At 43.3% G+C, this 13,243-nt stretch overlaps 1 protein-coding gene across 1 annotated transcript in view; it reads right to left on the bottom strand.

Moving 5' to 3' along the window:
• Tmem242 (transmembrane protein 242) overlaps positions 1–10,759 on the bottom strand; it is a 28,419-nt gene extending 17,660 nt beyond the window's left edge. The window contains exons 1-3 of the mRNA XM_075950349.1: positions 10,545–10,759; positions 9,983–10,083; positions 4,589–4,726 (exon numbers count right to left, since the gene is read on the bottom strand). Of these exons, the coding sequence (XP_075806464.1) occupies positions 4,589–4,726; positions 9,983–10,083; positions 10,545–10,629 (324 nt within the window). The 5' untranslated portion in view covers positions 10,630–10,759. The remainder of the gene's footprint in view (positions 1–4,588; positions 4,727–9,982; positions 10,084–10,544) is intronic.
• Between the last annotated feature and the right edge of the window lie 2,484 nt (positions 10,760–13,243).

Genomic DNA, 13,243 nt, shown 5'->3' on the forward strand with positions numbered 1-13,243 from the left:
AATTTGTACATCTTGCCTCTCAGACCAGTAGAGGTAGCTGCGAATTAAAACAGGAAGGCAGGCACTTTGGGCAGTGCTCACAATCAGCCACTAGATGGCAGGCAAGGGGAACTGGGTCTACAGCAGAAACAGCTCAATTCAAGATAACTACTGGCAATTTAGTGACAATGGAGTTGATTTCGAATTATCTGCTTTTATCTAGGAATGACCACCTCACCTATATACTGGGTACAGAGGCGTGGGTTATTCTGCTCACCATTTGCTGAGATTGTCACTTTAAATTGTAGAAAAATGGCACTTCCCCAAATGAGGCTGGACACACAGATCCAAGCTCACCAGCAGTCGCAGGGCAGCCTCCTGCCTTCACTCAACAGGCACAAAGGGAGCCTCCCAGTTTTCTAGGGGCCCGGCCCCTCTGAATGGGAGGGAAGGTGTTTGCATTCTCCATTAGGACATTAAGACGCAGTGTCAGAGTCCACCTGTTTGTGCGTGATCTAATGCTGACTAGAAAACACATTTTCTCCCTCAGATATTTTACTTAGGGAATAATTCTCTTATTGGTCATAAAACAAAGTTGTTCATGATCTAGAAACTAAAATAGCACAATCTAGCCCAAGAAGCCAAATCCTCAGGAGTGTAATAACCTACTTTTGTTAGTCTATGAAAATTTAGATTCATTTCTTTTGATGACCCTTATTTTTAACTTTTATTGAAAATAGACTTTTTTCCTTACATAATCTATCCTGATTATAGTTCTCTCCCTCTGCTCCTCCCAGTTCCTTCTTCCCTCCTCCCCCATGTGGAACCACTCCCTTTCTGTCTCTCATTAGAAAAACAATCTGGCTAAGGGATAGTAATAAAATAAAATAATAAAACAAAAATGATCACATTAAAGTTGGACAAAACAGAAGGAAAAGGGCCCAAGAGAAGGCACAAGTCAGAGACTCACTCATTTGCACACTCAGGAATCCCATAGGAACACTATACTGGAAACTGTAATATATATTCAAAGAACTAGTAGGGTAAAAAGAGATTAAAAATATACATAAATAAAAGAAAAAAGTAGTATTTTCTTAAAAGGAAAAGTCCTGGCATTGTGAGACAAGAATCCTCCAAAGATGCTATATAGTGTTTGTTTTTTGTTGATCATCCACTGCTGGGCGAGCAGTTTGCCCTTAAGAGGAGTTTGTTTCCCAGGCAGACCCTAAATTTTCATTTGTAAGAAGTTATCAATTAAAGATGGCTTCTGGGTTAGGGACTGGGGTATGTGTCTGCTTCTCCTGCAGCTCTAGAGTTCCATTCAGGCCCTATGCCTCAGCCTTTGTGTTAATCATGTTGATTTAGGGGACCTTGTTTCTTGGTGTCTTCCATTCCTCTGGCTCTTACACCCTTTCTGCCTCCTCTTCCACAGGGTTCCCTGAGTCCTGAGGGAGGGACTTGATAGAGACATCCCATTTAGGCTGTGTGTTCCATGGTTTCCCACTCTCTGCATAGCATCTGACTGAAGGTCTCCGTATTTGCTCCCGTCTGCTGCAGGAGGAAGCTTCTCTGATGACTGGTGAGGAAGGCGCTGATCTATGAGTACAGCAGAATGCCATTTTATTGCTGTGTCTTTGTTTGTTTTTAGAACCACAGCATTTAGTTTTATTCTAAGTCCCTGGGCTACTGAGTCTCAGGTTCTTGGTCACCCAAGCAGTGTCAGGAATGGGTTTCAACTTAAGGAGTGTGTCTTCCATCAAATCAGATACTGGTTGGTTATTCCCACAAGCTTTGTGTCACCACTGCACTAGTGTATCTTGCAGGCAGATCAGCAGTGTAGATCAAACTCGTGGCTAGTTTGGTGTTTCTATTTCTCCTTCGGTAGAGCGCAGAGCATTTTCCTGTACAAAGATACTAGCACGTAGTAGGGAAAGTTCTCTGTAGGCACTAGTTCAGCTTCTCCATGTTCAATGAGTTGGGTAGATGTTTTCAGCAGTGGGGCCATGCATGTGATGACTCAGAGCACTCGAGTCCCCTACCTCAGCTCTCACCCCGCTGATGCCTACAGCACTACACACCAGGGATGCCAGCTGTCAGCACTGCCAGGCCAATGCAAAGCATCAATGGCTGTCACTTCCACAGGAGCAGAAGTGTCTTCAAACAGACCCCATGCAGGTCAGGGAAGTCTCCTGGGCTCCTAGGCAATTGTGCTTTATTTTTGGTACAAAGTAATAAAAATAAAATCTTACATAGATGGGGTGCATTGGGAGGTAAGAGTACAGACATCCCGTGCAGTTTTTAGAGTAATATTGACACTATACTAATATTTCTAATTCTTAGAGAATTATTTACCCACAGTCTATTATCCGTTCACATATTTCTGTCAACATTCTCCTGCATGGGTTTTCAGCCACCACCCTCTTGTTACACACAGCTGTAAATCTTTTCTTCCCCTGTCCCTGGAGCCTCAGCATTTTGCTGCTTTAGACAGCGCCTTAAGACGTCTCTTCTACAGGAGAAAGGCCAGTCTTGTAGGAGACCAACGCGATCTAGGAAAGCTTGAGGAGCTACCAAGAACCATGTGGATCGGATTAGTCAAATCCATCACTCCCTTTCCCTTCCCCTATTTTATTTCCCTCTTAGCTAGTAGAGGTAAAATTGGAAAACCGAGGTCCTAAATAGTCAGAGCCAAATCCCAAGCTCCAGTCCTCCTGGAAGAGACCTATGTGATAGTAGGCAAGTGACTCAACCTTACCACTCCCCAATACTAGCATCTTCTAGATGGCTACGTCTCCATGACCCAGTGTCTGAAGTGGGAGAAAATGGAACAAACACCACCAATCATCGACAATCCTGCAGTCCGAGTGTCTGGCTTTTCTAAGGGGTCCCAAGTCTGCTGTGAGAAAAGCTGAAGAGGAACGGTGACTGCAGGAAAGGCGGGAGGTGAGAGCAGCTGCCATGTCCCCAGTGTACTGTGAGCAGGGAGCGCAATGCTCATTTTTAGTTAAATAAATGTGGAAAATGCTCCGAGAAGGCTGCTGTGGCAAGTCCCTCAATTCAGTCATTGCCATCACCAGATACAGCTACCGATCCTCCCACTAGAAAACAAAACCACCAGACTTCCCTGCTCTCCACTCTTCTAGCTATGACCTCATCATTCACTTCACAGGGAGCCCAAGGCTTGTCTAGACTTACTGCTTCCGATGTCTCCCTTCTGTTCTCTTCGAATCCACCCCACTGAGGCTTTCTACCCGTGTCCTGACGAGGCTCACAGGCTGAGCTCAGTGACCACTCGGTGTTCCCCCATGTATCTTCAGCACGTAACACATTATTTACCACTCCACATCACCATGTGGGCTCCCCAGTCCACTCCAGCACTTTCTGCTCATTCTCTGGCCTAGAAACCCTATCCCCAGGCTCTCCCTCCTCAGCTCCTCAGCTCTCTTTCCTCTCTACCCTCACTAGCCGAGTCCAGCTGGAATCAGGGCTTTCAATTCTATCCATATATGGTGAGTCTCAGATTCACCTGTTGATGCTCTACGTGTACGGTGGTTTGAATAAGAGTGGCCCCACAGGTCCCTTAGTCCCCAGGGAGTACAAATGTCCGACATAGAAAGATTAGAAAGTGTGGCCTTGGAGGAAGTGTGTCACTGGGGGTGGGCTTTGAGGTTTCAGAAGCCCACGCCAGCTCCCTCCAACACCTTTCTCTGCCCATGGATCAGGATGTAGCTCTCAGCTACTGCTCCAGCACCTGCCTGCATGCTGCCATGCTCCCCACCATGGCGAAAATGGACTAAGTCTCTGAAGCTGTAAGTAAGACGCCAACTAATGCTTTCCTTCACAAGAGTTGCCTTGGTCATGGTGTCTCTTCACAGTAGCAGAACAGTGACTAAGACAACATGCCTATCTAACACAGCTCAAGCTCACAAGTCCCACACTGAGTCTGTGATTCTACCAAAACCTGCTCCAGCCACAATGTCCCCTTCCATTTCCCAGATGCTCAATCCAATGCTAGGAGAAATCCCACATCCCATCACCCGCAGCCACCCCTGCTGACTTTAAGTATGAGAAAGCTCTTTCTACCCATGCCACTAACACCACCTCTGCAAACCACCACCCCTCTGTACAGAGCTTCTCACTGATTACTTAAGAAAAAGGGAAGAAATAAGTCATTCCTAGTGTATAATTTTTAGTTCAGGGTATCCATTTTATAAACACGCAAACGTGTGTGTGCCTGCACACACATACACACACCCTTAGAATCGTTCTCTGAAACATGTACATGTTAATAATTTAAGTAATTAATTAAAATGCCTTAAAACTTTATGTATATGGATGTCAGACAATATAGAAAGCAGTTTCAAGTCAGCGACTTTATTAAACAGGTAACACCAATTCATACAGAATGAGCATTAGCTCTGAATCAATCACTAATGATATTTGAATCTTCAGTTACTAGCAACAGGAAGTTTGCTTACATATTGTTAAGAATTTAGTCATATTCTATGTCATTACTACAGAAGACAAATTATATGCAAATCTAAAAACCAGAAAGTTTAGACAACACAAAATCAATAGCCAGGTGCCAATCACCAGGCTGGTTACTTACACTGTGAACCCCTAAAGCTTTCCAGACTGCAAAGCTGATCACGCCGACCCCACACCAGGCATAAAGAGATCCCCAGCCCAGGGCTCGCAGAGCAAGGGACGACCCACTCTCTGGTAAGGCAGCCGTGGCCATAGTGCCCTGGAATGAACACAGAGAGCTTAGGTAAAACACTCAGTAAATGTACTGGAAGCGTTTGCAGCAGATTACGGTTCTCCCTGTGTAACAACCTGACCTAAGAGGCCAGCCCAGCCTAAGGTCAAATGGCAGCTTTGCGACCTCTCTAAGCATGTGATTCTCTGACAGATGGATATTGGAATGTGGGGCACTGTGGTCGTTTATTCTTCTAGAAAAACCTGGAAAAACCTGGAACATTCTATTAGGCTCATTGGCACTTTCATGAAAACAGCATTAGAGTAAATGCTAATTTGATGACGAATGAAGGATTTACAACACTGTCTTCCACCTGGAAAGATTATTTCACTTGACTACAGCTCTTCCTGTTTTTAGAGTGGTCTGTACACTGCTGAGCACACTCAATGTGGCCTTTTCTATGCACATGCTGTGTGATGGCAGGGGCTAGCCCCAGCATGGACGCCACTCTGCTAACCTGCTTGCCCGCAGCCTAACATCAAGACCCGACGGGTGGATTCTCCCTGCTCGTTTACCGACACTTTCAGTAGAAATCTCAGACCTAACCGGGTTGCTGAAATCCTTCTGTAGCCATTTTCTATTATAAACACAATATACTCCAGTATTTTGCTCCTTTTCCACATTGTGCCAGTTTTTGGTTTTTGCAGGCTCCACTGCACCATGACTTCGAACTGGCCTCAATCCCTACCCAGAAGCAAGGACATCAACCAATATTATTCTGTTAGGATCAGTTCCTATGCTTTGCATTATCTTTTTTTTTTTTTTGGAAGAAACAGATCAAATAGCCATTTTCCTCCTGGAAAAAAACAGGAATTCTACACACACACACACACACACACACACATATACACACACACACACACACCCTTCAAGGTCTACATAAACCCGCATTTATTTTACTAAATCAAATACAAAGATAACATATGAAAATAACTCAAGATTACATAGCAATATTCACAACAGAATCTCAAATTTTGCCTCAGATTTTTAAGAATAGGTATGTCATGTTTGTGAGGTGAAAACATTAATTATTGTCTCCATATTTCCAAAAATGAATTTTAGTAGAAGCTTGATGTTGAAGACTGATCACGTTTTTTTTTCTTCTGAGAGAAAATACCAAATGCTGTTCACACTCTCTGTTCAAAATGTTCTAGATAAAGTTGGCTGACTCTCTGCAAAAAAATTTAACTCACCATAAATGATATTTTATAAGAACATGAGCGTGTCTTGTGTGCAGGCATATGTGCATGTGTGTGCACTGTGTACTGGCATGAGTGCATGCATGTGCACATACATGTTTACATGCATACATACATGCATGTGCATGCATGCTTACATGTGTACATGCATGGTTACGTGTGTGCATACATGTATGCGCGCATACATGTTTACATGTGTGCATGCATGTATGTGTACATATATGTTTTTAAAGCTCTATTTCCCTTCACTGCCATATTTTTAAGTTAAAATCAAGGCTTCCATATTTGGAAGTTAAACTGACGAATCACAGCAAACAGCTCTGTAATCTTGAGATACGGGCACTTAACAACAGGCATGTATTTTTCATGGACAGCATTACATTTAGTCTCATAGCCATGTGATAAAACCTGTGTAAAAAGTACAGGTTTAAAAAATAATCTTGAAGGGATGGATATAGCTTGTTGGTAGCCTGCCTAACTAGCATGTCAGCCCTGGGTTCCATTCTCAGCATTTACATGTGCACAAACATGTCTGTCTTTCTGTCTATCTGTCCTCCATACCTCCTCTTTGTATCTCATTGAGGTATGTGTGCATTAACAGATAAAAGAAACTCAAGGGAATAATTTTTTTACTTTAGTATGCACTTTGCATTTCCCCTTTCTCTTTCTTCAAGAAATTGCAAAGAAAAATATATGCTCTCTCAATACTATTCTTTATCAACTTTCATCTTCCTAGTATAAGACTCAGCAATTAGAAAATAAAGCACTAAGGGAATGATTATCCCCCTGAAATAGAAAAAGCGTAGGCAGTTCCCAAATGAAAGGCTGGTCATTTGGAGGTTCTTTTGGGTTGTGATTTGAATGTTTCCAGGGTAGAGCACAGCTTATTTGAATAAGAGTATTGCTAAGAACAGTACCATTTATTCCTCAGGGGGACAAAGAGGGAGAGTGCTATGTTAGACTGATTGCTTAACCCAGCATGCCTCCGTGTCTTGCTGTTTAGTGGGAACAGCATCCAATGCCTTAGTGGCTGTGTGTGTTAAATGAGTGAGGTCCTTGGAAGAGCGGCTAACACACAGTAAGCATTCAGATGTTAGGAATTAGTACTGTGAACATGATAGGAGACCAGGTAGTGACTGCACCACACAGCCTAAGGGTACTTCTTGAATGGGTGCTCAGTATAAACCCAGTAACTGGATGCTGTCAGGCAACTGTCTGGTAAGTGGGGATTTGCTAATTTCAATGTTTCCCCGTGTGGGAAGCTTACATAATATTTTAGCCACTCTATGCAGTGTTTCTAAAGTTCTTTTATACATGAACCCCAAAGATGTTCAATTATGTGGGTCTTATTAATATTTAACATAATACAAATTAAAACAAATTTATCCTTCATTCATTTTAAAATGCCAAATCTATTATATATTGCTACAAATCCATTTTTATATTTAAATAATTATCTTTCCAACTCCCAAAAAAAGCACAGAGATTGCCATTTTATGCTTTTGTTAATGTTATAAATGTCCAGCCTAAAAAGTGGCTTTTCATATCTATAGTTGATCTTTTATAAAATGTTTTCTTATACTTTTCATTGATAGCTGGAATATATGAATAAAACTCTGGCCTGACACAGATGTGTGGTTAGAAAAAGAAGTATTTGATTAGCTTTTCTTCTTTGTAATATACCAGTACTGAACAAAAAGCCTTCAGAAGGTTGCCACATAGAGACCTATTAATGGACATTTTTTTCGTTTGTAACATTCAAATCACTAGTCAGCTTTGTACTGTGACTGGACATCATTCCACACAGAGTGACTGTTCAGAAGGTACTACCTTACTAAATTACACAGATCTTCCAGCTGTTGATCTCATGTGCTAAACAGTATCTTAAAAGCATCACTGGAATCATAACATCTCATGGGCAAAGCTGTTGATTCTGAGAAGCTGTCAAGCTCATGATGATAGTTACGAGTCTAAGTGTTTTCACTGACAATGCTTACTATCAGTGGCAACAAAGATTGACAACTGCTCTCCTGAAGAGCCAGTTACTTGTGTGTTTAAGGAAATGTCTGCAATACCCCACTTTTGGGTAGCTCACGTCACTGTGAAGCAGGGGTGCTTCATGCACACTTCCCACCTCCTCATAGGAAATGTAAAAGTCGGGCACATCCAAGTCTCATTATCGAATAAAGTTAGTAATTTTACTGCTTCAACAATAACATTTACCTAACGCTGGTTCCTTTACAACGAAGGACTGGACGAGTGCAAGGACGATCTTACCACCCTCAGCCACTGCTGCCATGGAGATGCCAAAGGGCGGAGTGTCCGCATTAGTACTCTACCACCCGCGGCTCGAAACACGAATAGGAAAACAGTTGTCTCAAGGGCCATCGGGACTCTGGGGACCACAGTGTAAAACTGTGTGAGACCACAAGAGGCATGTGTGATGAGCCAATCCCAGAACAAAACAGAACACCAAGCGTCAATATGTAGGAACACGACAATTTCTAGCTTTCATCAGATTCTTAAATAGATCCCTGACCCAAGGGTTAAAATAATTATTGCACCCACACACTGAGACAATGGGGATGTTCTATTGGGAACTCACCAAGGCCAGCTGGCCTGGGTCTGGAAAAGCCTGGGATAAAACCGGACTCTCTGAACATAGTGGACAATGAGGACTACTGAGAACTCAAGAACAATGGCAATGGGTTTCTGATCCTACTGCACGCACTGGCTTTGTGGGAGCCTAGGCAGGTTGGATGCTCAACTTACTAGACCTGGATGGAGGTGGGGGTTCCTTGGACTTCCCACAGGACAGGGAACCCTGATTGCTTTTCGGGCTGGAGGGAGACTTAATTGGGGGAGGGGGAGGGAAATGGGAGGCGGTGGCGGGGAAGAGACAGAAATCTTTAATAAATAAATAAATTGGAAAAAAAAATAATTATAACTGGGTTTGGAAATCAACACAACTGTTAAACACCAATATTGGTTGGGTCTCAATGATATCTGACACAAAATAAATTTCTTCTCTAAAAATATTGCATGATGGAGGGAGAAAACGACCCATAAGAGGCACAGAAATGATCTTAGCAGCTCTATATGCCTTTGGAATATTGAGAGGGAACTGAAAGGCATTTTACATACAGTCTCTTGTCATTACAGTATCCGTAAAGCTTAAGTATGATTATTACAGACAAGTGGGAAGGGAATTGGTTTATGATTTTTCACAAAATAGTCTTCCATAGCACACATCAAACCAATTACATAGTTATTTGTGTGAATATCTAATTTTATCTCTCACAGCAGACACTTAATTTCCAGAGGGATAGACATGCTGTTGATTTTTGTACCCTTTCTACCTTTAACAGTAGAGTGCCTGAAACATAAAAGATCCCAAACACACGTTTGCTGAAGTGATGAAGTAATGAATGAATCAGCCATGTGGATGGGAGGGGAAAAGAGAAAACATAACAAGCAACTACAAATAAATATCAGAGCATTTCCCACCAACCAGGGAAAGTAAGTGCATGACCTCACACAGCAAATGTACACTCTGGCTCAGAGGATGAGGATCTTCTGTCTCAAGAGGGTTATAGCTATTCATCCAATGCTTTGTGAGCATCTGTGTGCCAGGAACTTTATAGGGACTGAGGGTGAGCAACGCTTGACCCTTGCTTTAAAAAAAAAAAGACAAAATTTTCATTCATTTTAAAGAATACTAACATTTCAAAATGTATGAAATAGGCTTATTTCTTGCAGCTAGCATCAACAGCTTAAGTGACAGGGTCTCTTGCTATCAATAATAAATTATCAGGTCATGCTGTGAGTTGGAAAGGCAATGGATGTGTTTCCAAAGTTTGTTCTGTTAATTTTAAGAAAGCACACGAAAAACGTCAAGACTGACAACTAGTATACTTTTAAATCCATAAGGTTTTGTGGGTGTGTTTTTAAAAACAATGCGAAGGGTTCACTATTTTTTACTATGCAAAATAGTCGTCCTTTGTTAAAAATAGCAATGCTGCGAATAGATTTTGGAGTCACAAACCTTATTGAACCACTCAGGGCTTTTCTTTTTGGCTAATGATAATGTTGTAACAAATCCGGCCAGCATTCCCGCTGCTGCTGCAGAACCAAGGAATATTCCACCTGCCAATAATTAGGAGAAGGTATTAAAAATAAGTTTAAAATAAAAAGATTTGTCTAAAGGAAGTCTCAGATTGCATTCAAAATGTGAAACATCAAGGCTAAGAGGCTCTTGAGAAAACCTGTGACCTCACGACATCTGGTTCCCGCGGACACTCTTAAGTACCGCTCTTCAGAGCTCAGATTGGGTGTTTTTCCTCTCCCCTGTCCTCTACGACAGCAGCGCGAAGTTGCTCCACAGGAAGAAGAGATGGTGGCAATCAGAAAAGATTACCAAGAAAATCTACAGAGAGGGTGGGTAAATCCAGCATGGGCCGGAAACTAGATCTGCCCGCCCCTGCCCAAGGAGACTTCACCGGTGACGTATGGGCCCCACAGGCTGAGTTCGGGGTAAAGCTCAAGACAAGGGCTCTCAGAGCGGAATGACTTCGAGAACATCCCATTCCAGCGCAGGGCAAGCATACCTTTAATCAGGAAGAGCCGATCGTCCGGGGACCCTGCAGCCTCTAGTGGAGAAGGCTCGCCAGGTTCTGAACCTTCGGTCTCCATTTTTAAAGTGTCCTCTACCGTGTCCGTTTCCTAAGAGGACCGAGTGGAAGCGCAGGGGAAAGAGAAGAAAGGTTCCGCAGCAGCGTTCCCTGTGCACGCTGAAGACGGGTCCGGATCACCGCGGTGTCCCCTAACACTCGTGAGAGAAACAAGAAGACTGCTCTCTGTGTCCCCAGCCCAGAACAGAGGGCGGCGTCCAACAAGGAGGCCTCCCGGGGAGCATCACTCGCTTTCTGCAAAGTGATGACTTTTTGAACTTTAGAATTTTTGTCTACTTGAAAGAATACTCAGCTCCGACTCTAGGAGGCAGTGAGGGGTCGCAGATGGAGCCAGGAGCCCAATTTCCTCCTGGCTTGGACCCTGGAGCTCAGTTTACCACTAAGCCTTTCACTATATTAAAGGGTTTGGCCCACGCTAGCATGCCACGATTGTAACAGGCAAGCCTCAGTATTTCCCCCGTTTCTTTCTGAAAAACTTCGGAATGGTTGTTACTTCAGATTTAAGTGGCGTGCCCAGTCCTGGAAGAGAACCAGCCTACCGACTCCGATGGACACGCCTTCCCGACGGTCTGATTTGCCCGCCGGCAGTGGGCGAGCTGGGTTAGCTAAATGACTGAAAGAATGGTACCAGCCCAGACAGCAGAGCACAGAGGTGTGCTCTCAGGGCTTGTTATTACTGGCTCCAAGGCTACCCTGGGGTTGCTGGGAGCCATAGCAGCCTGCAACCCGATCATTACAGTCTGGGAGGACGGTGTGCCAAACGGCGATGGATTGAGTAAATGACCATTGAGGGAAAGAGGCTAGTGGGAAGTAGCAAGCGTTTTCAGCCTCTCAAAGGTAGACAGGAGACTCATGACATCATCTTTTTAAACGAAGCCAGCCCATTTGCCTCGATCTTTTTCTGGTCACTCTAGGGCATAGGCTTCTTGAGGGTGGAGGTGGGGAATCTATACTCATTTTGTATTCCCCTGCTCTCAGCGTATTATCTGGTCATGTATAATAAATGAGCGTCCGGAGAATGAGAAAAATGAATGCACTGGGTTTTGCAGCAGCTAAATGCATCAATTTAGCTTAAACCTGCGTTCAAAACCCAAAGCACTTCCCATCTGTGTGAACTTGGTGTTATACAGCTTCTCATTTCCTCATTTCCCGCATTTGTTAAATATGGGAACAGTACCTCATAGGATTTCTGTGAAAATTGAATGAAGGTAGATGTGTGTGTGTATTGTACATTCCTCTCAACAAGTGGATCGTAAGTTCAAATCTAGCCTATATAACAAAACAAAACCCAGTTCCTTCCTTCCTTTTTCTTTTTTCTTTTTTTTGAGGTGGGGATGTGTGTGATGAGTTAGCATAGCATCTGTCATAGATAGTAAATGTTCTATTTGCTGTTGCCATTGATTACAGTAGTCACTTTTAACTTTTGCCCAGTTTCTCCTACTGGAGATTATATCTCTGAAAGTCTGGGACAGCATGAGATTCTGATGCTTGAATCAGAATGGGTTGAGGCACATTGCTCTGGTTCTGTGTGGATGGGATCACATAGAGTGTGTTTGACCTTTGGGTTCCTTGCAAGCCATGTTTCAAAGTCTGGGGTGGCCTGTTAAGAGCAGGAAAATGCTGTGCTGACTTGTTCAAACACGTGAGGACTTATGCTTTTTCTTTCCTGTCATATGACAGCCACCATAGCTGATGCATATCGGGTGCTTCCCATATGACCTTGCTTTATCTTTATGAATCTCTGTTCAGAGGCGGTAGAGCCTTTGAACTGGGAGGCCTTCTGGGGAGTCCTCATGTCACTGAGAGGCATGCCCAATAGATCCAGCTTTGGCTAATCAGGAGGGACTGTGGGACACAGCCTTTCCTTCCTTCTGTCCTTATTCCCTTTAAGACAGCATGCAGGTGAGTTCCAGAGCAGCCTGGTCTACATAGCAGGTTCTGGGCTAGCTAGGGCTACACAGAAAGACCCTGTCTCAAAAAAAAAAACAAAACAAAAAAACGAGTGGTTTTGTTCTGTTACCAAGTGGATCGTAAGTTCAAATATAGCCTATATAACAAAACAAAACTCAGTTCCTTCCTTCCACCATGATGTGGCAGAGAAAGGACGCTTGCCCACAGCTGTGTTTCTTGTTCATTTGCACAGGTGGGATGGAATCCTTCTTATCTGTGCCAACTGATCATGACTGGTGCCCCAACACTGAGCAATGTGAATGACATTAGGTGATTTGTTGTGGCAATAGGAAACTGTCTAACAAAGTACCACACTACATGTAGTACTTCAAATGCATTTAATCCTCTCTATAAACCCCGAAAGAATAACACACTCAAGTGCACACAGATGTTGAGGGGGCAGAGCCTGGTTTTAAGGCAGATTCTTACCGATGAGCAGGTGCTCTTCACCTGAGCTTGATCATGGGCGTTCCCTGGAAGGGCTTGGTGATCACAGACTACTGGCCCCATCCCAGAGTTCCTGAGCTGGGTAAGGCCTAAAAACTTGCATGTCTACAAATAATTTTCTTTTTCTTTTTTTTCTGTGTCCCACCAAAAGCACAAATGAATTTTATTTTAAGGATTATGTTATTGTTTACCATAAGGACTTGAATGTTGTTGTGGAA

The sequence above is a fragment of the Microtus pennsylvanicus genome, chromosome 1 (assembly GCF_037038515.1).
Source record: "Microtus pennsylvanicus isolate mMicPen1 chromosome 1, mMicPen1.hap1, whole genome shotgun sequence".
Lineage (NCBI taxonomy): Eukaryota > Metazoa > Chordata > Mammalia > Rodentia > Cricetidae > Microtus > Microtus pennsylvanicus.